This window comes from Ambystoma mexicanum, chromosome 9 (assembly GCF_040938575.1).
Source record: "Ambystoma mexicanum isolate Mex_15411 chromosome 9, UKY_AmexF1_1, whole genome shotgun sequence".
NCBI lineage: Eukaryota > Metazoa > Chordata > Amphibia > Caudata > Ambystomatidae > Ambystoma > Ambystoma mexicanum.
In genome coordinates this window covers 1475509312-1475534591 of record NC_090931.1, presented here as the reverse complement: position 1 = coordinate 1475534591, position 25280 = coordinate 1475509312, and the positions used below count along the sequence as shown (strand labels likewise).

At 45.9% G+C, this 25280-nt stretch overlaps 1 protein-coding gene across 6 annotated transcripts in view; it reads left to right on the top strand.

The window, feature by feature from the left end:
* The window catches only part of LOC138489239 (pregnancy-specific beta-1-glycoprotein 3-like), a 222083-nt gene that overhangs the window by 108716 nt on the left and 88087 nt on the right, over positions 1-25280 (top strand). For 5 of the 6 annotated variants that reach the window (XM_069616935.1, XM_069616931.1, XM_069616932.1 and 2 more), the window contains one exon: positions 7635-7667. The exons of the other annotated variant lie outside the window; for it this stretch is intronic. In XM_069616935.1, coding sequence (XP_069473036.1) covers positions 7635-7667 — 33 coding nt within the window. The remainder of the gene's footprint in view (positions 1-7634; positions 7668-25280) is intronic. 6 annotated transcript variants of the gene reach the window in all.

Below are 25280 nucleotides of genomic sequence, written 5' to 3'. Positions count from 1 at the left end.
CAGTACCAAAAAAGGGGCCATAAGGACAAATAAGGTTGTGCATAGAAATGCGTGCGCCCAATCAAGCCATCCTCAGACAACATCACCAGTCCCTGCGCATCATGGACATGATACACCTACTCAACGGAGCTAAAATCTTTTCCCATTTGGATCTAAATAAAGGTTATCACCAAATAGAATTCTGTGAACGATTGCGGTACATCACAACCTTCATCAACCACCTGGGATTATTCCGATATAAACACCTACGTTTTGGAATATCTTCGGCCGCAGAAATATTCCAGGAAGACATCCGCAAAATCATCTGCCATATACCACACTGCATTAACTACAGTGATGAGATCCTGATCTTCGGTCAATCCCAGGAGGCCAACAACCACACACTGATGAAAGTTTGCTCAGCCCTCAACAACGCAAACCTAACTCTCAATAAAGATAGGTGCACCTTCAAAAGGACCACACTGACATTTTTTGGACACATATTTTCTGAAAAAAGCATCCAGCCTGATCCAGACAAGATCCAAGCACTGATGGAAGCCCCTCTCCCAACGAACACTGCACAGGTGAGGTCGTTCCTAGTTACTGCACCCGCTATCTGCCTGACTTTGCTTCGACAGGTACCCCTTTGTGTTCCCTAACTAAACAAGATCAATCATTGGAATGGGGTCTGACACAGCAGAAGGCCTTTGAGAAAATCCGGAGAGACATTGCTGCAGCAGTCTGCATGTTCTACTGCGACCCCAACATGCACACCGAAGTGACAGCAGACACGAGCCCTGTGGGCCTAGGAGCCATTCTCGCCCAACACTCAGGCAGTGAACGTGCACAGAGACGGATAGTATCATACGCCAGCAAGAGCCTCACCGAGGTGGAGCAACGTTACTCGCAGGCTGAAAAGGAGGCCATTGCTGTCGTCTGGGCTTGTGAACACTCATTTGTTTGTGTACTGCAAGCCTTTCAACATCATCACTCACCATCAGGCCCTCGTCACCATCTACGGAAAACCGTCCGCCCAGATGCCGTCCAGGATAGCAAGATGGGGGCTCTGTCTGCAAGAGTACAAGTTTGTCATAATTCAAAAGCTTGGAAAAGACAAGAACCCTGCAGATTTCCTTTCCCGCCACCCATTTGAGGGACCCCACATGTCAAACGACCTGGCGGACAGATACATCAACTATGTCATTCATCACACAGTGCCCCAAGCCATCAACATGGCGGACCTTACAAGGAGCACCGCAGAAGACACAACATTGGCCCTCAGAATCACATGCATCCTGAACAGATGATGGAACTCGGCGAAGGCGTCAATAAGGAACAACCAGTCACTCGATGGGCCTCTCTTTAAAGCACTCACAAGCTCAAAAGACGAACTGTCATTGTCTCCCTCCTCACTAATACTCAAAGGGGAAAGGATAGTACTACCGACATCCCTCTACCAATGGATGATCGACATTGCACATGAAAACCACAGAGCATTGTGTCTACTAAACGTATGCTCCGGAGGAAAGTGTGGGTTCCCGGTATGGACAAAATGATCGGATCAACACTGAAGTCATGTCATATATGCCTTAGTCTGCAGCCCCCTTCCTTCCTGGAACCGTTGCCCATAACACCGCTCCCGGAGGGAGTGTGGGAAGAGGTCGCAATTTACTTTTATGGTCCACTGAGATCTGGTGAATATGCACTAGTAGTACTTGATGAGCATTCAAGATTCCCGCACACAGAGATAGTTTTATCCACAACTGCTGCGGCCGTGAACCCCCTCCTAGACTGGATATACTCTGCATACAGGATCCCAAAGTTGGTCAAGTCTGACAATGGAAGGTCTGAATACTTATTGCCTCAACACCTACCTTGATGGATGGTTCCGCCAGGCAACACCACTAACTGGAAACAGAATTGAGTTGTCAGCTGATGGCCATTCTGGTTTGGGGCAACTTCCAGGAGTAAAAATCAAGGTGCTAGAAAGATGGGTAAGAGAGGGAAAAGCAAAGAGACACATAACCCTCTGGGAAGGACTTAGTGGAGGCACTACACCCCCAAAGAGCTGCACTAGTTAGGCAGGGACTGAAGCAAGCTCAGGCTAAACATCTACCAGGACTAATGGGGAGACACTCACTGGCATTCAGAAACTTGCACCCAGAGATTTGCAAAAGGTACGATCTATAAAAGTAAAGAAGTAGACCTGAGAGAGCAACAAGCATAAGACAATAAGAGCAGTGTACGGGTAAAGGGTAATTGCAGCGGTCGCTGTGTATGCCAGAAGCAGTCTCCAGCCAAGGTAAAAAGAGGATGCGCATAGCAACCCTAAAAATGGACACCATGTATGCTAGAAGTGGTCATCCCCCATAAGGAGATGAAGGGCTGAAGAGAAACCCTCCCATCAGTCTGTAAGCAGCTGTCACGTATGCCCGGAGCAGCGGCCGATATGGCAGGCCTCAGACAGGCAGGATGTGAGCGGACACTAGTGGGAGAATGCGACAGCCGGGTATGACAGGAGTGGCCACCATAAAGCGAAGATCAGTGGGAGGTGGTGCAGCAGGTGGTGGCAAGACTCTGGCAACAGGAACAAGCACATTGCAAAGCGCATGCACTCACTCCCTTTGCCCTTTTGAGGCTGCACACAGAGAGTATCAGTGTCCCCCCACCCCCAGGCACAGAATAAGTTGTAGGCCCCGGCACTGGTGTTGACTGTTAGTGCCTCCTGCTTCCCAGAAGGACATGTCTTCCACAAATGACGTGCATAGAATAACCTCACCAGCACCTGCATGTCTGCTACAATGAACAAGCCAGCAGAATCCAAGCTATTCCAAAGAAACAAAACTCCACGCCCCTTGAGTCTCCGACAGGAAGTAATGGGATGAACTGGCACCAATGTTGTGGCCAGGCTAGTTTTAGAAAGGGCACATGAAACACAGGGAGAATGCACTAGTGTTTGGATAAGAACATCATCTTGGCTAGTGCAAACACCACCAACGCAATGGGGAGTGGTCCCAGAAAACGTGGTTTTAGTTTCCGAAGAGTCTATGGTAGGTTGTTGCGATGTTTTTGTATGAGAGCCACACCAAGGTATGGACCTTATGTGGAGGGGCCAGTCTGCTATTTTCGTTTACATATTGTTTGTACTGTTCCTTGGCTTTACATCAATTGGTTTGAGCCTTATTGTGTAAATCAACTAATTGTTTTGCTGCCTCCAAAGCTGCAGGGGAAATGCTGGTGGACGGTGTGTGTCATCAGCCAGACCAATAGAGGCCTTGATAGGGGTTGTTATAGGTGAATTCTGCCAAAGGAAGAAGGGTGACCCAAATATCTGAGGCATGATTGATATAGCAGCCTAGCTATTGTTCAATGACCTGCCAATCCATTTGGTGATGAAATTCTGTAGAATGTCATATATAATGGTCTTGCCTTAAACTGAGGTCCGCAATCCGAGATTATCTCATCTGGAAGAAGCGGAGAGCTAGAGTCTCAGCCGAAGAAAGGGTGCTTAACACCACAAAGTGACCCATCTTGGAGTAAGTGTCCATGATGTCCCAAAATCTGCTTGAAAACTGGGACAAAATTAAATGTAGATTAGGTTTGACATCAACCCCTTCCCCATCACCCCTCTTTGGTCAAATCCCGACTTTCCGCCTGGTCAGAGTCATATGGTTTTCCTTAACTAGAAGAGTGGAGACCTTTAGTGCCTAGGCCATTCTGGGTAAACCCAAGTCATTTTATGAGTGCAAAGCAGACTTCTCATTCACGTGGGAGCAGGGATGAAGCATTTAGACACATGAAGCTGAAACGCTAGACAATTAACCCTACCACTTATCCTCAGTGGAAATGAGAACTCTCTAGTCTAGAACATCTGTCACATATTTATTTATTGGTCATTTATAATGTGTCTATTCACAAGTGTTTCAAGGCGGAACAAGGTAAGAGTGAGGGGGAACAGGTAGGAGAAAAAGTAGCGATCGTAGTAGGCCTTGCGACATTCAGATCATGCAAGTGCAGTAACAAGAAGTGCAGGGGAGTGAAGGGACAGGGCGGAAGGGCCCATGCGAAGGAGAGTGCAGGGGGAGGCCAGGAGGACAGGACCAGGATAAAGCAGAGAGTGCAGAGGAAGGGGAGTACACAAGCCAAGTGCCAGGTAAGGGGCTAGAATAGCTTCAAGGGTGCAGGCCAGCCAGACAAGTGCAGGCGGAGGGGGGCATGAGGGCAAGTGCAGGATGAAGGGGAGGTGGGGGCACAGGGGAGTACAAGTGCAGGTGTAGACTGGGCAAGGGGGGCTTGGTGCCCTGTATGGCTGTCAAGGAAGCAGGCCGCCAGTCTAAGGCAGACAGGGACATTAGCAAGGGAGGAGAAAGGAAGACAGGGAAGATCTTGAGGAGGTTCCGGAACTTAAGGCGATCTGAGAGGGGCAGGGAGGCCATTCCAGAGGGAGGCACCTGCGTAGGAGAGAGATCTACCCACCACTCTCTGCTTGGAAAAAAGTCTGATCTGGCAGGCTAGTTTGTCAGAGGATGTGCTTGAAGCCTGCCACTTCTGCTCAGCCACTCTGCACTTGCGTTTCAGAGAGGCCACGTCACAGTCATACCAGGATTTGCACTTGGAGGCAAGTTTCATGCAAATCCTCATGAAAGGGGCAAGGATGTCCAGAGCATTGGAGATGGAGAGTTGAAGGTTAGTAAGGGCTGTGCCAGAGTGGGAGTCAGTGGCAGCGGTAGGAAGGGGAGCGAAGCTGTTGGCAAAAACGGCAGCCGACATTCGCTTCATCGGTTGAATGAAGGAGAAGGAGGCGGGCAGTGCGATCGGAGGCTTAGCCGGGGGGCGAGGAGGTCCAGGTGAGAGAACAGGAGAGCATGATCAGACCAGGAGAGAGGAGCAATATGAGGGTTGGAAATGGGGAAGTCTGAGGAGGTGAGAGCATCCAAAGTGTATCTGGCTGAGTGCATCAGACCGGAGAGAAGACTGGAGAATGAAAGAGTCACAGAGGTTGTGAAAGAACCCAGAGGCGGCATCAGGGGAGTCAAGATGAATATTGAAGTCTCTGAGGAGACTTCAATGATCATAATAATAATAGTAATAAAAACTAAGCAAAGAGTACTTTACCTGGCCAAAAAAGTGGGACCGTCTGGTTGTGGACAAACATTCTGCTGAATTCAATAATTACATTCACAAATATATGGCCACCTGTTTCCCGTGTATACAGCTTGCACAGGATTTGAACAATATGCCACTGGTGCATAGGCCCAAATTGTTAAAAGCATTTTCAGTGCTTTCATTTCCTAAATGCATAAAACTCTTGATCTCTGTGTTGATGGCCGTCTTCATATTTGTGAATGGTCTATATTGTTTGACATACCCTATGCAGGGGCCTGCAACCTGTGGCTCTCCCGATGTTTTGGACTACCTCCCCCATCATCCCCCCCAACATTGACTGTACTGGCTAGGGTTAATGGCAGGTATAGCCATTTGAGGCACTTATTTCTGAGCCCCGACACTTATTGTCTAGGACAGTTTGATAATGTGGCAACATTATTATTTTAACTGTCTGTCGTTGCACAACAACCAACAGCAAGAGAAATGTGGCTCACTGTTATTCATGAACCCCGATGACCCTGGCAGGCAGGGTGTGCAGGTTAGGGATTTTAGTGCATGGCAATAGGTTGGGAGGCAAAATGCTAGGTACTTGAGTTGGATCTATGTGATTACTATGCAGCGCGAAATACCGAATCCGAAAATGACTAATTCAAAAAACGCGCCTGTCGGTGATCACATAGATCACTTTCCCCCACATCCCCCTACTTAACCTTTTCGGCGGCACACTTATATGTATGCAGCCGATTCCCCTCTATCCCTGCAGCATCAGTTGCCTACCACTATTGTGGGCCGGAGCTGGCCCCGCAGGGTCCTTTCTTTTTATGTTATTTATTTTATTGTCCCCCGCATTCAATATCATAGAACCAAGGGACACCCCCGCAAAAGCCCCGAAGCCCATAATGATGAACAAGGTGAGCGGGGGACACCCCAACCACCCCTGTTCCCCTTGTTCGACATTTTGGGCTTCGTTCTATTTTGCCATGCCGAATGCGCAGTAAATGCACATTCAGCATTTTTTATTCAATTTATTCGGCCGAAACGCTTGTGCTTTCCATGCCAGCAGACTGCTCAAGTTGCTTAAATGGCATTGGTTCAGCTCTGCTACTAAAATAACCAGCAGCACTGCCACAGCAAGCTGGATTGAGAACAACAGAACATCCCTACACATCCCTGGATTGAGAACAACAGAACACCCCTACACATCCCTGGATTGAGAACAACAGAACACCCCTACACATTATATACCTTTAGTTGTGAAGGCGAGTGTAGGTTTTGGACACAGACAGTCATTTACTTTGGACTTCGTGACACAGGCTATCTTAGTTTCCTTTAGGTAGGGAATCCCATTTTAGCATAGGGCAAGCTGGCCTTTTTTTCCATTCTGCATTTTTAGTCAATAAATGTTTATAGATCAAACTTTGATCTGTTGTATGTGTCTGCTTCGTGATGCATTCACAGCAGCCAAATACCAAAGCATTTCACACATATATCATGGGGTGGAAGGGCTTCCCAATGACAGTGTGTTGCCCTACTATTCCTGCAACATCACTGTGTAGGCACTGTACTAATATGCCAGATGCCAGGCAGCTGCTCACATATGTGGTGGTGGCTGCTGCAGAATAGAGTTCAAGAAGTGTCTTCGGGCTGCTAACTGCAGTGTCATTACCCCACTCCATCCTTTTTCGCTGTCCCTCCCCTTTACCTTTATCCCTGACACCCATGCCCCGAGACGATGGAACCTCCTTAGTCCTGCCACCTCGTTCGGCTTGTCTAGGTTTAGATACGTAGATTCAGGACTTCCTTGTCAGACTGGTGGAAAATATTAGAAGAGACACAGTGCTTTAGAAGTGGCAAGCCCTCCCTCCCCCCGCAGGATCCAATGGGCAGAGCAGAAGGCTCTTCCACTGAAAGAAATGATCCGTGACAGAGCCACTGAGTGGCGGAGGCAACATACAGGCAGTGGCTCATCTGAATACAAGGTATTAAGACATGTTTCAACCAAGGGATTCATTGACAAAGACAGAGTTTCCAATCTTAGAAATTCTGATATGCTCTATTGAAAGACTATTCTAAGTGGGCCTTTCCCACACGCATTCCAAGGACCTTACATTTCCTAGAAAATAGTGTTCAATTGTTAATCTGAAAATTCAAGATTTGTTGCTAATATGACCTGGTTTGATGCAAAATCAATGTTAATTGGTTCTAGGATTTTGTTAGTGACTAATTCAGTACTCTTAAAGCATCGGAATATGCTTAGGATACCACCAAAAGCCCCCTTCCTTTGCAGTGGGGCAGGTTCTTTGTTGGATGTGGTCCGAGTAGTCTTGCAGGGGCTTCAGACTGGTGGTCATACAGATCCCCTACGGCCGCTTTGGGATTTCCTATGGACCACTGACCAGAAGGTCAATGACTAGAAAGTTAGAAAACATTGAGCTTTGCTGGTGGGCCCCATTGTTGAAGCATTTGGTGGGGTGGCAATATGCCAATGAGCCAGTCTTTCTTCCTGATCTAGTCATCATGTGACCTGAGCATTGTTCTTTTCTCCACAGGTTCAAACGTCAGATATGGACTCTCCTTACATGGTAAGAAAAACGAGATGGTCACAGTGACTGGGTGGGATAAGGTTGCGATTGGATTGCATCGTCACTGAGTGAGGTACATTGTTGAGGGTATTTTGTATCACACATACTGCAAACTGAATTGCCCAAAGAATTTAGACATAGCTAATAAACTGAAGGAAACAATAACAAAAAATCGTCTTGTAGTTCCAAAAGCAGTGATGCCAGGGAGAACTGTGCCAATTGATATTGGTGCTTGAGTAAATGCCCTTCTCACGTTGCTTGTTCAATGCATCTTGTGGGCCTGCCATGCCTGCCAATTCAAGCAAAGAGGAGCCACTGTTGTGTAGAATGGTTGACCAATCAAAAAACACCTTGTTCTTTCAAGACTGCAATATGCATTTTGAGTGATTATTGGTTGTAGGGTTCCCTAGCACACAAGTGGTCACATGATGTCATAGTGTTTAAGTTGCATTTTTATTTATTTGAGAATTAGGCCATTAAGCAATCAAAATACAGATCACAAAGCTCACAACTGTCAAATTGTCTGAAAATGCAAGCTGCATTTTCAGTGGCCGAGGGTCCCCAGCTATGCTCTCAGTTTCCCCTGTCTTATACGTTCTACCATCCTAGGACCTGGTCTATACCTGTCTTCCCACCATGGCCAAACTCACCTGTCCTATCACCTTCTGAGGAAGTGGCCATGCAGCTCCTGTCCAACTTTTCCTGTTCGAGCTCCCGCTGTGTTCAACATTCTGAGGTAAAATTTGACAGGCGTTGCCATTGCATTTTAAGCCTGGCTAACTGCTCAGAACCACCTGCTATGGCAGGAGGGAGTCTTAAGGGGAAGAAAAGAAAAGGGATCACAAAGACAGTGGGATTCAAAGACATGGTTCAAAGGCATGAAAGCACACTGGCATATGACATGTGTACACAAAGGTGTGCGTGGGCTTGGAGCACACAAGGGCATATGGGGGACATGGAAGCACAGAGATGCTTAGGGGCGGACAGTGGCATGGGAGTCTGTAGAAGCATAGGAGCACAGCAGGACATAGACTCACATGTGCCTGTGAGGACTGAGCACAGTAGCACAATTGAGAAGGTAGGGGCACAGGGGTTTGATTTAGGAAAGGCAAAGGCACAAAGGATCATTGCAACATGTGGGCATCTGAGCACAGAGGGGCATGTGACAGTGGCACACATGGACCCAGGCATGCACAGAGACATTTCACTTGATGTTACTGTAGGATGTTTTAATCGGGCGGAAATTAGCTTGGGGGAATTTTTCACCCATGCAAGATCAGATTCGCAAAACTCATTTATTTAATAAAGTTCTTTTTATGAACCTGGGACCCCAGATTTAATAATATTGATTCCCTACAACCTCCCTTCCCTTTCGGGAAAAGAAATGTGCAGAGTTGCAGAGAAGGTCTATTTATTAATGAAATAGAAATAATTGAATCAACTTACATTTAAACAAATGATACATCTATGAAATCCTGAGATCATTTGTTACTGAAGAATGATCAATACCCTGGTTGCATCACTTTTAAATGCTACATTTACTTGCATTGAGTTTTGTAAAAACACATATCACCATCTATACATTTGATTTACCCTGAGAGCCCATCCACTAGGAATAAAAAAATGAATGAAGACTCGGGACAAAGCTTTCATTTGTTAAAAACCAAATCAAATCGGAACATCTGTGCCTATATAATTCTTTCTACTTCCCCTTTATTGAAAAGAGATACACCCCCTTACTCAATGTCAGAATTTCAAACAGAATTCTAGAAAACGTAATAGAAAGCCACACTTCTTAACATTCCTGCATGTAAATCATTTTCAAAAATTAAAATGCATGTTTGCAAGGCACCCTTCAATGGTGCTTCTAATGAATTACTGTGTAAAAGGGTACATTTCTCATAGTCAATGGACAACTTAAAGGTGGGAAAATGGCTAACGGTTAATCACCTTTTCCCTTTTATCTTGAGTGGTTCAGCATTAATAACTGGATTCTGCTTGTTGGTACAACCAAGAAATTATTTCAATTACATGATTTTTCTAGGTGTACACAAAGTGAGATGCTCTATCGCTCTCAGAATACTTCTTCGGTGTTTGATCATCACACAGAGGAGGAGGCAAGGGATCTCCCAGTTTACACACCATAGACCGCTTTCTCTCAAATATATAATTCCAGAAGCACATACACGTTTATTAATTTTGCTGATGTATAGTCAATTTATATACCCCACCCCCTCAGTACTTTCACAAATAGAAAGGGCTGTGATTTAATCTACTCCCCTTTAGAGTATTGCTCCCTTGAAGATTATTTCACCTTAATATTATATTTACATGGCAATGTTTTTTGGCTGTCTCACAGACAGGCGGGTACCCTCTTAAGGACAGGTTCAATTCTGCCCTCTAGAAACAGGTGGGCATCAGTCAGCACAATGGGGTTGGCTTCCTGCCACAGCCTGTCTGCTTCCCGCCACAGCCTGTCTGCTGTCTCTTCCACTTCAGAAGGCCTGGGGTAAACATTCTGGGTAGGCCTCACGTGCAGTGTAATGCTAGTAATCCAAAATGGGCCCAAGAGGGAAAGCAATTAGTTTCATTCTTCTTTCTATTGTTGACAATTCTCCTTTCTGTCCTTCTTTCAATCTGTCAATGAGTCCATCCCAGTCAGTGAGTGAGCAAGTGAGTCCCAGAATCTACGGGGTTGGACTTGTATAGAGTAGAAATCCCTATATTTAGCGATGGGTGTAATTTCTTTAATCTGATCAGTCAGTGTATGTGATTAGACACTGTTCTAAAAGGGACATGCACTAAACCATCTCCTCTTTACCTATTAGGCATATTATTGAAGAGGGCAGTCTAATGTGAGTGACTTCTAAACCCTGTTTCCCTCCATTTGATGTTTTGTCAGCTTGGACATTTCTACATTAAACAATTGAAACTTTTTAAAACATCATATTCCTCACATGTGATCATTTCACTAACGGGTTCAATAGATTACTCTCTGGTGAATCAAATAATGTGATTTTCATCTTGGCACGACATGTGGTGGGTGTGTTACAGATTTTCATGTTTTATCCTCTGCTAAATTTATCCAAAAATACTATTTGGCTCACCGAATAACAGCCTCACCAGCATGGATGCTAGGATATATGAATCACTGGTGTGTGCTGTTTCTCAACAAATATATCCACATTAAACTAATTTACATAGTTCACATAATGTCAAAACAAATATCGTTTTACATTCACCCTGAACATTTTTTTTAAAGAAATTAAGTCTCTGAGATATTTTGTCCAAAAGTTACAAGCGGAAATATAATTCCATATGTAATTTCAGTGGTGCATTTTTATTCTTATTTACATGTTGTAAATTGAAAACAAATAATAATATTTGCAGTTCCTGTCTGGTAACAGAACATCTGGTATCAGTTCCTTTCAGCTTAGAGCATGGGCATGATTTATGAATCCTGTAACTACTTTTCATCATGGTGCAAGTTCTTTGAATTTAGCCTGCTGGCAAGGGCCATTTATAACCAAGTCACGCCGCCCTCGAGTGATTCCAGCATTATGCATGTCCCCGTATTAGACAACCTGTCAGAGGCTTGAGGGCAGAGATGTGCCCACAAAGCAGACGGGAGTATAATGCACAAGACACAGGTGTGTAAGGAGTCCTGCAGACAAGGAAGGGTAGGCAATAACTAAAGACAGGAAACAAAGGCATTGAACAAAAATGGGCAGGGAATACAACCAAGACAAACTCGTTTTGTACGCACTTGGGGTGTACACAGAATGGAGGAAGATTATCCCACAGGTCAGGGGAAACTCTAGCCTTCTGAGCTTGCTGTTATTACAGGTGCCCACTCTGAATGCTCAAGAGCAGCAAGAGTGGGCGTCTGTGTCTGGACTCTGAGGCACAAACGATGAAAAAATACTCACTATCGGTCCAGCAGGAACGGTACAGTGACTGCCTCCTGAAACAGGAACCAGCACACAGTTTACAAATATGGCACTATGGACAAGACTGAGAAGTAACAAAGGAAAGGGGCAGAGATTGCCTGATGGGAAACGCAGCAGCCAAACGCTGTATGAAGGAATTACACAAACACAAGTGAGGACAAGAACAGTAACAGAAATATCCAGGGAAAGAACAGGACGTCAAAGTGAGCAAAGTTCAGGACATAGAACAAGATGTAAGGGCATAAGCAAGAAGACAATAATCTAAGTACAAGAGTACAAGAGACTGGAACTGCAGACTGAAAATTAAGGACAGCAATCAAGGAACAATTAACTGATCTATAGAGCAGGAATAATTAAACTAATGATTGAAACTCTGGACTTGGATAACAAGGACTGAACTGCAGACTGGTAATAAGGAATTGTTGTAATGAGACTTGAGTGGAATGATATGATGTCACATGGAGTTGTCTTGGATCAAGGTTCTAAGCATTTCAGAGTGTTCTTGTTTATGTTCTAATAGTTTCAGTTGAATCTTGACTTGTTATGCCTCTGGGTACTCTCGCTGTGCTGGGGGTCCTATGAAAGTTATTTCTTACAATAAAGTTCTAGTAAAGCAATTCATGTGGTCGGCAGTTTCTTAACATTGGCAACGAGGATTTCAGAAGAAAAGGACCCCCAGCAGCAGTATAGCCGCTCCGCATCCGACGGGCGGTGTAGGGATATGGTAGAGGCAAGTCTGTCATAGTGGTCATGGATTTATTTTCTAGATGGTGTGATTTTAGGATTCTGTAACGCTCACCTGGCTCCCACGGAGGCGCTGGTCTGGTCTGGGTTGCTGTGGCCTCTTCAAGCGTGATGCGCGGAATTCGGACCACCGATTGAACAGGACCCCCAAATCTTGCTTGTCTGGCCCGTAGGAATATCCTTCTTATGGTTTGGAAGGATGAACTCTCCATCCTGCTTCTGATGCAGGGGCGCGCGTTCGTCCAGTTACTTCACTGGTTTTCAGAATGGCGCTGGCAAATCCACTTGATTTTACTGAGCGATACGCCGTAAGTATGAAGATGCAAAAGTTCAAGTGTGAGCCTCCTTTTATGTTGTCTTTTTCTGTCCTTTATTTCAGGTGCAAAACAAAGGCGATGCGTTGAGGGGTTAAATTGCCGGGGTAAAATCAGGTGAGTTAGTGATGAGGGCGACCCCTCTAAATGTCTTTATAATTCCCCAGTAATGTCTTTTGTCCTTTCCGCATAGGGGCCGGGGTGCGGTACCTGCCAGAGATGTGGCGCCGACCCGAGATGTGGAATGGTTCACCAAGAATAGCCGGTAAGTAATATGGCTGAAAATTCGGCTTTCCTCTTGTGTTCCCTTGCTCACCTTTTGTCTCTTCTTCTCTCCCTTAAGTGCAGTGCAGAGATGTGGCGACCGGCACTGAGAGCCGCGATGGAGCCGGGCGGCGTCTCGGGAACAGGTGAGTGAAGCGCGGCGCTGCAACGGGCAACGCGGTGCTTTTAAATGGAAGTCTTCCTTCAGGAATGCTGGCGTGAAGATTCCGGATGCAGGTAAGAAGGTTGAAATAGTTCTTGGTTTTCACCTTTCTCTTCTCTTATTCCCTTACAGGTGTTCCAGGTTCGAGGCGGGCGGGCTGGAGTCCAGGTGCAGGAGCAGACACGGTGAGCGTTCAGCTGCTGGGATGCAGAACAACGCGAAGCACGTGTGGCTGTCAGGGCGTGGCTTAAATAGCCTTGGAAGAAGTACCAGGTGAGTATTCTTCCACAGCCCCACCCAAGTAACAAAATAGTTCCTTCAGAAAAATAGTCCCTCCGAAGCCTCATTTGGCTTGGTTCTTCATGCTACATGGTCTGCATCAGGTGAGTGTGCAGCATGGTCTGCTTCAGGTAAGTGCACCAAACACTTACCCTTATGAGCCTGGCGCCTATGGCGCCAGGACTGATGTCCAACATGAGCCTGGCGCCAACGGCGCCAGGACAGAGTCCAAAGAGCCACTATAAAGGGCCGCTGGGCTTTTACCCGGGGGCGTGATGCCTGCTCCCGGGGGTGCTGGGCCTGGCCTGGTGCTCCGGGGGTAGGCATCATGACAGCACTCCACCCCAAGGCCCCTCCCAAGGCCGTTTCCCTAGGAGGTTTCGGTTTGTTCAGGAAATTCCGATGGAACCTTTTTACTAGCCGAGGTGCATGTACGTGGTCGCTGGGTTCCCAAGATCTTTCCTGAGGCCCGTACCCCTTCCAATCAATTAGATAGAAAAGTTTTGATTTTGAGATCTTAGAGTCCAAAATGTTTTTCACCTCGAATTCAGGCTCCCCATCTATCTGGATTGGTTCTGGTGGCTTTATTAATCTGGTTCCTTGTTGCACTGGTTTCAAAAGCGACACATGAAAGACAGGATGAATCCGCATGTTAGCTGGTAGATCAAGCTTGACTGCCACTGGGTTAATTATAGCTTTGATCGAGTAAGGGCCTAAATACCTTGGATTAAAAGCCCGAGGTCCCTTGAGCGATAAGTGTTTGGTAGCCAACCATACTTGATCCCCTATTTGGTATGGAAGCGCCTCCTTGCGATGCAGATCCGCATTCTTTTTGTATTTCCCTTTCGCATGTTGTAAGTGTGCAGTAGCATCCTTGAAGGCTTGAGTAATCGTAGAATGCAAATGGTCCACTGCGGGCATTTCGAGGCTCAAAGGTGAGTCCAGGTCTGAAGTACGACGGTGATGTCCATATAGGGTATAAAAGGGGCTCCGACCAGTTCCAGAGTGTATCGAGTTATTGTATGCATATTCAGCCGAGGAATTCCTTGGCAAGAACAAAAGCTGAAGGTAATCCTTTCAACTGAATAAAATGGGCCATCTTGGAAAATAAATCCACCACAACCAGAATAGTATTGTATCCATTACAAGGGGGCAGGTCCGTGATAAAATCTAGTGACAAGGTGTGCCAAGGTGCTGGTGGAATGTCTAAGGGTTGAAGAAGACCGGCGGGTTTTGTTTTTTGACCTTTGTTTTGGGCGCAAACTCCACAGGACATCACAAAAGATTTAATATCCTTTCACCAGGACGGCTACCAGAATTGTCGTTTAATTTTTTCCTCTGTTTTGGCAATGCCAGGATGTCCTTCCATCAGAGTATCGTGATGACGGGAAATAACCAGTTCTTGCAATTCCTTTTCTGGCAAAAATAAACGTCCTTGGAAGTAAGGTAAGCCATTGTTGATTGAAAAGGCAGACCCCTTTTGATCCAATCCTGCAAGGCTGAAGAGTCCAGGAATAGTTTTACCCGTGCTTGAATGTCTTCAAGGGTTTGTAAAGTGATTATCCCCAAGATTCTTTGTTCGGGAATTATCGACACAGGTTCTGAGTTTGTGTTCATTTCTCCCATTCCAATTCGAGATAGCGCGTCCGCTTTGCCATTCTTACAGCCAGGACGGTAGGTGATTACAAAATCGAACTCAGCAAAGAATAAAGCCCATCGGAGCTGTCGTGAAGACTGAGCCTTGGCAGTTTTTAAATATTGTAAATTTCGGTGATCAGTGATCACGGTGATGGTATGCCTGGCGCCAAGAAGATAATGCCGCCAAGCCTTAAAGGCGGACTTAATGGCTAATAATTCCTTATCAGTGATTGCATAATTTATCTCCGGCGGCGAGAACTTTCTGGACCAAAATGCTACGGGGTGCAGTTGGTTGGTTTCGGGGTCTCTCTGAGACAGGACAGCTCCCATGGCTAAGCTGGATGCATCGGTTTCGACTATATATGGGAGATCAGGACGCGGATGTTTCAAAATAGGTGCAGACGTAAATTTAGCTTTTAATTCCTGAAAGGCCTGTTCAGCTTCCTCGGTCCATTCAAAACATTTATTCTTCCGCAAGAGTGCAGTGATGGGTTGCACCACCCGTGAAAATTCTTGGATAAACCTGCGATAAAAATTGGCAAAACCAAGCATGCTTTGAACACCTTTCACCGAACTAGGTGATGGCCATTTGAGGATGGCATCCACTTTCCGTGAGTCCATTCGGACCCCTTTAGGTGACAGGATGAATCCAAGAAACTCAACCTCGGTGGTATGGAAAACGCATTTTTCCAGCTTTGCAAACAGTTTGTGCTGGCGCAATTTCTCAAGGACGGCCCTGACATGTTTTCTGTGATCAGATTCCAAAGAGGAGTACACCAGAATGTCATCGATATACACGACAACACAGACATCGATGAGTTCCCGAAGGACATCGTTCATGAAGAATTGGAAGGCAGCAGGCGCGTTGCACAACCCGAAAGGCATCACCTGGTATTCGAATAGTCCATATTTTGTACAGAAGGCCGTTTTCCATTCGTCGCCTTCTTTTACTCGTACCAGATGATAAGCCCCCCGGAGATTTAACTTGGTGTATATGCAAGCGTCCTTCACCTGGTGAAGGAGTTCAGGGATTAAAGGCAGAGGGTAACGATTTTTAACAGTTATCTGGTTCAATGCGCGGTAATCGATACAAGTTCTAAGGTTGCCTTCTTTTTTTGGCACGAAGAACAAAGCCGAGGATGCCGGGGACTTTGACGGGCGAATGAAACCATTGGCTAGGTATTGATCTAAATATTGTCTCAAATGCAGATTCTCCGGCTCGGTAAGGGCCTAAATCCTGCTACAAGGGGGTTGTGCACCGGGCACCAGATCGATTTGGCAATCGTACGATCTGTGAGGAGGTAACGTGTTGGCCTGTTCCTTTTGGAAGACGTCCTGAAAGTCTTGGTATTCCGGAGGTAGTTGCATGGAGACAGAGGTTACTGATGCTAGACTGAACTTCAGATTTTCTGGGTAGCAGGTTCGTGCACACTCTGGAAAGGTTATTCTCTTCGCTCGCCAATCAATTCGAGGATTATGTGTATCTAACCAAGGGATTCCGAGTATAACCTGAAACTGTGGAGCCTTGATTACATCAAACACAACTGCCTCCCGATGGTCGTCCGGACCTACAAGTGCTACCTCAGCTGTGGAATGTGTTACCGGTCCCGAGGCAATTTTGGTTCCATCGACTGTGGTGATGACATCTTTGCTGGTTTTAGGACGCAGGGGGAGGTTAATCCTGGAGACCAATTCACGATCCACGTAGTTTCCTATAGCCCCACTATCGATGTATGCCTTTATTGCATGCAACCGATTAGGCTGTTCCGGATCTACGAGGACCATTGGCACAGTGAAATGCGAGGTCTGAGAGTTCGTTTTCAAGCTCGGCAAGCGGACCCCTACGCCTGTCGGGCGGGGTCGTTTCCCGATACAGAGGTTTCATGGATTTTTTCAGCGGCTCCTACCACCTTCCTGGGCGGCCTTGCCGGGCAATCTCGTAGAAAGTGTCCAGAGGATCCACAATAAAGACATAAGTGCATCTGCCGTCTTCTTTCACGTTCCTTTTGCGTTAAAGGTCCTTTAACTCCTCCGATTTGCATTGGCTCAGAGGCTTCAGCCCCCTTGAGGTTAGCGTGGGTCCTGACTAACACCCGGGTCTCAAACTTGGACCAATCTGCTTTTCTGTTTTGCAGTCTGTGATCCAATTGGACCACTAAGTCTATATATTCTGAGAACTCTTGGGGCGGATTTACAACTTGGGCCAGGATATCTTTAAGTTCTCCGCGTAGACCTCGATAAAATAACGTGATTCTTTTATCCTCTGGCCACCCAGTTTCCATAATTAGTCTATTAAAGGTTGCAATGTAGGAAAGGAGGTCTTGATTGCCCTGTCGCAGAGATAGAAGTTCGTCATCTAGAGCCTGCCCCTGGAAGTGACGAGCAAATAACCTTTCCATGCTTGCTTGAAATCTTTGAAAATCACGAAGAATCGGGTCATCTTGAGTTACCAGTGGAACTGACCAATCGGCAGCACTGCCGCTGAGATATGACAATACAAAGGCTACCTTGGTCTGGTCATTAGGGAAGGCCCCAGGTCTGCACAGGAAATGCAAACGACACTGATTCATGAATACGGCGAATCGTTTGGGGTCCTGAGCAAAGCGTTCGGGTGGGGCCAGCGGCATGTTTCCAGGTAGATTAATCTGCACCAGGTTACTGGAAAGCACAGGAGCGGGGTTCCCCCCGGAACCGGGTAAAGGAGTTTGTCCAGCTTGACCTTGCAAAAGTTGTCTAGCCAGGTCATCATCTCTTTCCTTTGTTGCAATCACTTCCCTCCTGAAAGCATTAGTCTCTTGACGAGCGGCGTGTAATTCGGCCCGTAATTCCCCCAGTAGTTGGGCCAACTGGTCAGTCTCGGAAGTTTCCATAGCGCCTGGGTGGGAATTTGTAGGAAGGCTTCGCGTTCTGTAACGCTCACCTGGCTCCCACGGAGGCGCTGGTCTGGTCTGGGTTGCTGTGGCCTCTTCAAGCGTGATGCGCAGAATTCGGACCACCGATTGAACAGGACCCCCAAATCTTGCTTGTCTGGCCCGTAGGAATATCCTTCTTATGGTTTGGAAGGATGAACTCTCCATCCTGCTTCTGGTGCAGGGGCGCGCGTTCATCCAGTTACTTCACTGGTTTTCAGAATGGCGCTGGAAAATCCACTTGATTTTACTGAGCGATACGCCGTAAGTATGAAGATGCAAAAGTTCAAGTGTGAGCCTCCTTTTATGTTGTCTTTTTCTGTCCTTTATTTCAGGTGCAGAACAAAGGCGATGCGTTGAGGGGTTAAATTGCTGGGGTAAAATCAGGTGAGTTAGTGATGAGGGCGACCCCTCTAAATGTCTTTATAATTCCCCAGTAATGTCTTTTGTCCTTTCCCCATAGGGGCCGGGGTGCGGTACCTGCCAGAGATGTGGCGCCGACCCGAGATGTGGAATGTTTCACCAAGAATAGCCGGTAAGTAATATGGCTGAAAATTCGGCTTTCCTCTTGTGTTCCCTTGCTCACCTTTTGTCTCTTCTTCTCTCCCTTAGGTGCAGTGCAGAGATGTGGCGACCGGCACTGAGAGCCGCGATGGAGCCGGGCGGCGTCTCGGGAACAGGTGAGTGAAGCGCGGCGCTGCAGCGGGCAACGCGGTGCTTTTAAATGGAAGTCTTCCTTCAGGAATGCTGGCGTGAAGATTCCGGATGCAGGTAAGAAGGTTGAAATAGTTCTTGGTTTTCACCTTTCTCTTCTCTTATTTCCTTACAGGTGTTCCAGGTTCGAGGCGGGCGTGGCTGGAGTCCAGGTGCAGGAGCAGACACGGTGAGCGTTCAGCTGCTGGGATGCAGAACAACACGAAGCACGTATGGTTGTCCCCGCGTGGCTTAAATAGCCTTGGAAGAAGTTCCAGGTGAGTATTCTTCCACAGCCCCACCCAAGTAACAAAATAGTTCCTTCAGAAAAATAGTCCCTCCTAAGCCTCATTTGGCTTGGTTCTTCATGCTGCATGGTCTGCATCAGGTGAGTGTGCAGCATGGTCTGCTTCAGGTAAGTGCACCAAACACTTCCCCTTATGAGCCTGGCGCCTATGGCTCATAAGGGGAAGTGTTTGGTGCCCTATAAAGGGCCGCTGGGCTTTTACCCGGGGGCGTGATGCCTGCTCCCGGGGGTGCTGGGCCTGGCCTGGTGCTCCGGGGGTAGGCATCATGACAGATTCTAAGAGAAATTTAAGGTGAGAGTATGGTCAATGTGCTTCAGGGGATATTTGCAATTGAAGGCATACCAGAAAGTATCCTCACTGATAATGGCACACAATTTACTGGAGGTTGTTTCACCAAATACTTGAAGTGTGGAATAAAGCATAAGAGATCAGCGTTGTACCATCCTGAAACCAATGGGGTGGTCGAGAGAATGAACACGAATGTAATGGAGAGTATTCGTATGGCGCAGGAATGTAGATATGATAAGAAAGTGGCGTTACAGAATAAGATGTGGGATTTGCGCATGGCACCTCATTCCACCACTGGCTTGGGCACTTTTGAGTTAATGAGAGGACGCAAACCAAACTCAATGGTGAGTGTTCCATGGTTGGGTAGGAGTAGAGAGTCAGATTTGGTAGTGGATGAGGTGAGAATGAAGTTGAAGAAACAGAAAGAGAATTGGGTAATGCGTGAGAATATGAAGAGAGGCAAGAAGGAGTTGCGAGTAGAATGTGGTGATTGGGTAAGGATCAAGAAGGGTGTGGTAAAGAGAAAAGGTGACATCCTGTATTCTGATCCTGTGAAGGTTGTTGCCGTTTTGAAGGGAGAGGTATGAGTTATGGGTGGTCAAGTCTGGAAAAGGACAGCATTGCTGTGGTGAGAAGGTGTGGTGAGTAATATTGTGATTGGGCAGGTATAAGGTGTCTTGTGTGAGTTTGTGTATATTAAAAGGGGGAAGATGTATTGTAATGAGACTTGAGTGGAATGCTATGATGTCACATGGAGATGTCTTGGATCAAGGTTCTAAGCATTTCAGGGTGTTCTTGTTTATATTCTAATAGTTTCAGTTGAATCTTGACTGTTGTGCCTCTGGGTACTCTGACTGTGCTGGGGGTCCTATGAAGGTTATTTCTTACAATAAAGTTCTAGTAAAGCAATTCACGTGGCCGGCAGCTTCTTAACAGGAATACAATGAACTGTAACTCTGGACTGGAATAATAAGGGCAGGATTGCAGACAGATAACAAGGAAACTCAGGACTGAAATCTAGGAAGCTAAAGCCAGGTAGCACGGGCTATGGGAACAGAGCAAAGAACTGTGAGCAGGGAGCAAGAGAATTGGAGGCAGAGATCAAGGGGCTGCAGACAGGGAACAGAGGACAGCAAACAGGGGAGTGGGGCTGCAGTGCAGGAAGCACAGCGGCGCGGGGCAGAAGGCAGGGTAGTGCAGGCAGAGTATCAGAGCTGCTGAGCAGGCAGCACAGGGCACTCTAACAGGAGCCAGTTCTGGAAATAGGAGACATACAAAGGATCAACGAGGGGCTGGCAGTGAACTCACTGCTTAAATACTGGCCCACACTGTGCAGAGGCATGCTAGTTGGCAGCACCTGGAGCAACAAACCTGGAGGTAATCTGCCTCCTGCCACTCTGGACCTGGGAAATTGAAAGCAGTACTGATCTCTTGAGCTTCTGGGAATTGTAGTTCTAAGACTGCTGCATAGCAATAGCAAGGTAAGGAGAAATGCCAGCAGGTGCATTACAGGTTATGTAGTTTGTGAAATTAAATAGGGATGTACAAAAGTGTTGCAAAGGGAAAGTAAAAACAGAAATATAAATACGTACTGTCAGGGTCTGATTATCTTGATGAATTTCGAGTGCCGATTAGTCCACAATGGTTGCCACTTGGTATTTCTTTGGCACAGATGTGACACATCCACTCTTCAAAAGGTGTGAATTTCCTTTTCCTAACTGATCAAGAGATTAGATTATTTGTGAGGGGGGACCACTGCAGGCCAATTTCCAGCACAACTAATTGTATATTTAAAAGTTTTTAGCTTAGGCTCAGAAACAGATGAATATTGTAAAAGGGGAGCATTTGTTTTGCTCGCAAGGCCTGAATGCCAACAGCCAACTGTAGGCAAAGCCATAATATTTTATGGTCAGCCTCAAAGGCCAGTGTTCAAATGTTTTTTCGTGAGAACGTATGCCATCACCCTTACTAGCTGTGTTTCTGTGGTTGGGGGAAGGAATGCCATTTGGTTGTCTGGGCCTAAATCAAGGTTAATTCCCAAAAGGCAGCTTTTACAGTCCTTTTCCTTTCCCCTTGCTTTTTAATTTCCACAAAACAAAGCAACATTATACCATTTTTGCATTCAAACTCCTATTAACATTTTCGTCTTTAATATCTGTATACGTTTCTTTATATAAGCTGATTCTCAGTCCTGTAAAGGAAGACACACAATATGCAGGGCCCAATTTGTTTCTTTTATTTTCCTATTAACTGTTCCCAGATTGGAGTGTTCTTCCATTTAAAAAAAGACTGCTGGATTTCTTCCATGTAACTGAAAATATTGTTTTTTCTGTCTGTCTTTTACTTTGGACATATGCTCTTGTTAGAGGTGGGCTGCTAACATTGCACATTTCCTCGCATGTGTCTTTTTCAAATGCAGAAGTGCACTGAAAAACGTAGTGGAACTGTGGTTTCTGCAGAGGAGAGGGTAGGTGGAAGCATAGTGCAACATGTGACAAGTGCTGCGGCAAGGACATTCCAACAATCTAAGTGACAAAGGCTCCTATTAGAACTTTACGCTTGCATAGGGACAAGAACAAACTGACAAATCCTCTATATAGAATGCTGAATATGGTCATAAAAAGTAGAGGAAGGGTAAACAGAAAAAAAATAATAGTGGAGCACTGTTCCCGACTGTTCCCACTCACTTTGATAACTGGCAGGCTGCAGCTCACATTTTTGTTTTTAAATTTGGCTCTTTTCTCTACATTACATTTGCCCTCTGTGTCAAGCAATGTGGGTGAGAATCTGCTGAGTCAGCTTTCCAGTAACAGGGTGCAGTTTCAAAAGGCAAAATGCCTAAACGTAGCTTGATGTGCATTGATTTCAAGTAGAAAGACATGCATTACTTACCGTAATAGCATTTCTGATGATTGTATCTGCTTAGATTCACATGCTGTGCATATAGTCCGACATCCAGTGGTAACCGCGGAGTATTGCATCTTTTCTTTCGGGGACCGAAAGGGGACGTCGGCATGGGCATGTCTGTCGTGACGTGTAGTGTACCCAAAATCCCTCACGCGCCGAGGTCCCTCCGATTGTATTTTTCTTCCATGAGGGAGCCCAAGGCTATAGTGAATGAGTACATAAAGAGAGAAAGTAGTAAGACGTCTATGTTCCGCCCACCCCGAGCGGGGAGGTAGGGAGGGCGCATGTGAATCTAAGCAGATACAATCATCAGAAATGCTATTACGGTAAGTAATGCGTGTCTTCTGATGCTGTTAATCTGCTTGGAATCACATGCTATGCATAGACTAGCGAGCAGTACCCAGAGTTAGAGGTGGGCTGTGAGAAGGAACAGTAGAGAAAAGATGTCTTAGTATTGCTTGTCCCGGGTCTGGATCCACAAGCTCTAGTTGCGCAGTGTGTGCCTGGAATGTGCTTTTTATTCTACATAGCGCAAGATGAACCAGGCATTGTCCCTCTATAATTGGAATTTACTGTTTTACTAAAACCTTGGGTGCCCCCAATACGTGCAGTATTAATGAGCATACATAGCAGCTGCCATTGGTTGTTTATCTTCATACCACACTCATGTCAGTGTACCAGCTGTTGGATAGCTCAGGTTGTCTAATATCTTCAATTACTTTTAAAGATATATATATTTTTTTTATTTGTATGTGGTTTTATTAAACCTTTACAAAAGAGAAAACAAATACATAGAAGAGTACGAAAATGCATATGCAGTTAATATATTAACAGTTAAAATACCAATGTATTCCCTTCTGGTACCAGAAATAGAGTCTAGTAAACACAACTATATGCTTAGACGAGATGTTTTAAACAACAGGAAGCATTCAATCCCATATGTTCAAGATGAAGGTTACGAATAAAACTAGACAGAGCCAAGCCCTCTCGAGTGGTTCGAATACACAAACAACGTTGCCATACCAGTTCAGTAGAGAAACCCAAAAATAGAGCTTTTAGAACATTCAAACAGGAATCTCTCAAGATGTTCAGTTGTGTACAGAACAAAATAAGATGTTTGGCCGTTTCAGGAACTAAATGGCAAAATCGCCACACAGATCTGTTTCCACCTCAATTTGGTATCCAGAGTTGGTAGAATATTCCACCTCAATCTAAGTAAGATTTGTCAATGGTCACGGTTAGGAAAAATCCTGAGAATTGGAGAGACAGTGCCTCTTTTCTTTTGTTCATGAGCCAGGTGAGACAGAGCTATAAGAATGAAATGCATCCATAGTCTGGCACCAATCATAATCCCACAACTTCTTTTTAGTTTTAGTAGGATTCGTGGTTAGCTCCTCTAAGCCTGAGCAGATATTACACAGAATTTCTTCACACAACTTAGCAAATTTAATAAAGAAACCAGATCGATTTATATTGTTGCCAACAAGTTTGTATAAAGTATTAGGAATTGGTCCCTTACGTTTGGCGTAAAGCATAAGCATCCTCCAATCAACTCAGGATCTTAAGGAGATGTAACCTAACTCGAATAGAATTGCGGCCAGAGGGATCGCGTTAGGTAAAAGTAAGACCCGTCTCCAGATATCACCTTCAATCCCCTCAAGTTTAGAGATGGTTAACCCCGTACAGAACTCTAGACCATACATATGTTTTGGGGCTATTTTGCCCTAAAAAAATAGGAGGGCAGATCTGATAGAGAATCGGCCAAATTTGCAATCCATTTTAAGGACCTGCATGGCCAGTGCCTTAGCTTTGTTTAGAAGGAGGTGAAACTGCCCTTTCGAGCCTCTACTAGCTCCGACATAATAGCCCAGATATATAAAAACAGGCGGAGCAAGATATTCTTATGGCCCCCAAATTCCAGTGATTAATTTTCTTCCTAACTGGCCCTTTTGAAAAGGCGAGGATTTTGGTTTTCACTGGGTTGATATTCAACCCATTTAGTTTAGCATAGTTGGCAAATACATTCAACAGATGCTGTAACCCCACCTTATTTAGGTCAAATAATAATAAATCATCTGCATAGGCCATCCAAATAAGCTTCACAGAGCCAATTTTGGCGCTAAAAGGCCCTCCTTCATCAAATACTCTGCTGCATCAGGGACATATTGGTTAAATACCCATGGGGCTAAGACACAGCCCTTGTCACACATCAGGGTCTGAATGACGCGCGCGCCTCCTCATCACGCCAGGTGAAACAGACCACTTTCAAGGTACCTACCAAAGTCGTGACGCTTCACCACAGTATCCGACATTTCTCAGCCCCTTACTTCTCTTGGTGGCGGTTACCCTGGAGATTGGGCTCAACAACATCAAAGGTATCGACAACCCAGCCTTTGCCTACAACTCCCAGGAAACCTACTTTTTCCGTGTAGTTCCGACTATTCGGAACGTGAGCTCTGACGGGTTTACGGCGCTCCGCCTCCTGGGTATATTAGGCACTGCAGCGGGAAGGACGCTGCTTCTGATTAAAGTTGCAACCGGCATCCGAAGTTTCGTCTTCTGTGCCTTCCCAATCATTGCCTTCCCGTGTACCAATTCCTGTTTTTCCAATTACGGACCGCCTTGAGACTTCTCAATTCTTCTGCCTTCCTGTGTACCGGACCTTTGCCTGCTCTACGGTTTGCTTGCTTCCTGATTCTGTACTGTCCTTAGCCCGCCTGTGTATCCGATCTCGCTGCCTGTTTACTGGATTGCCTTCCGTTAAATTCCTACCGTACAGAAACTTCTGTCCTGATTTACCTACCACCGCCTTCAACTGGTTTTCCTCACCTTCCCAGCTGACTCCAAGTACTGGGTACTGTTTCCTTCTTCAATGCCAGTGTTCTTTTGTGGATTCCGACTCCATCTCGTTGTTTTGGATTTGCTCCCTCAAGTTTACGCAAGGACGCTTTGCTGATTGTACACAAAGGAGGTCATTACGACCCAGGCGGTAAGTACACCAACTTTACCAACATGGTGTAAACTATGTTTACACCATGGTGGATGGCGGATTTACCGCCCCTTTCCAAGGTGAGTGGGGCGGTAAATCCCCATTTCCCATTTACCCTTCCCCATTCCCATTTTTGCCCCATAGGGCATAATGGGAGTGAGGAAGGC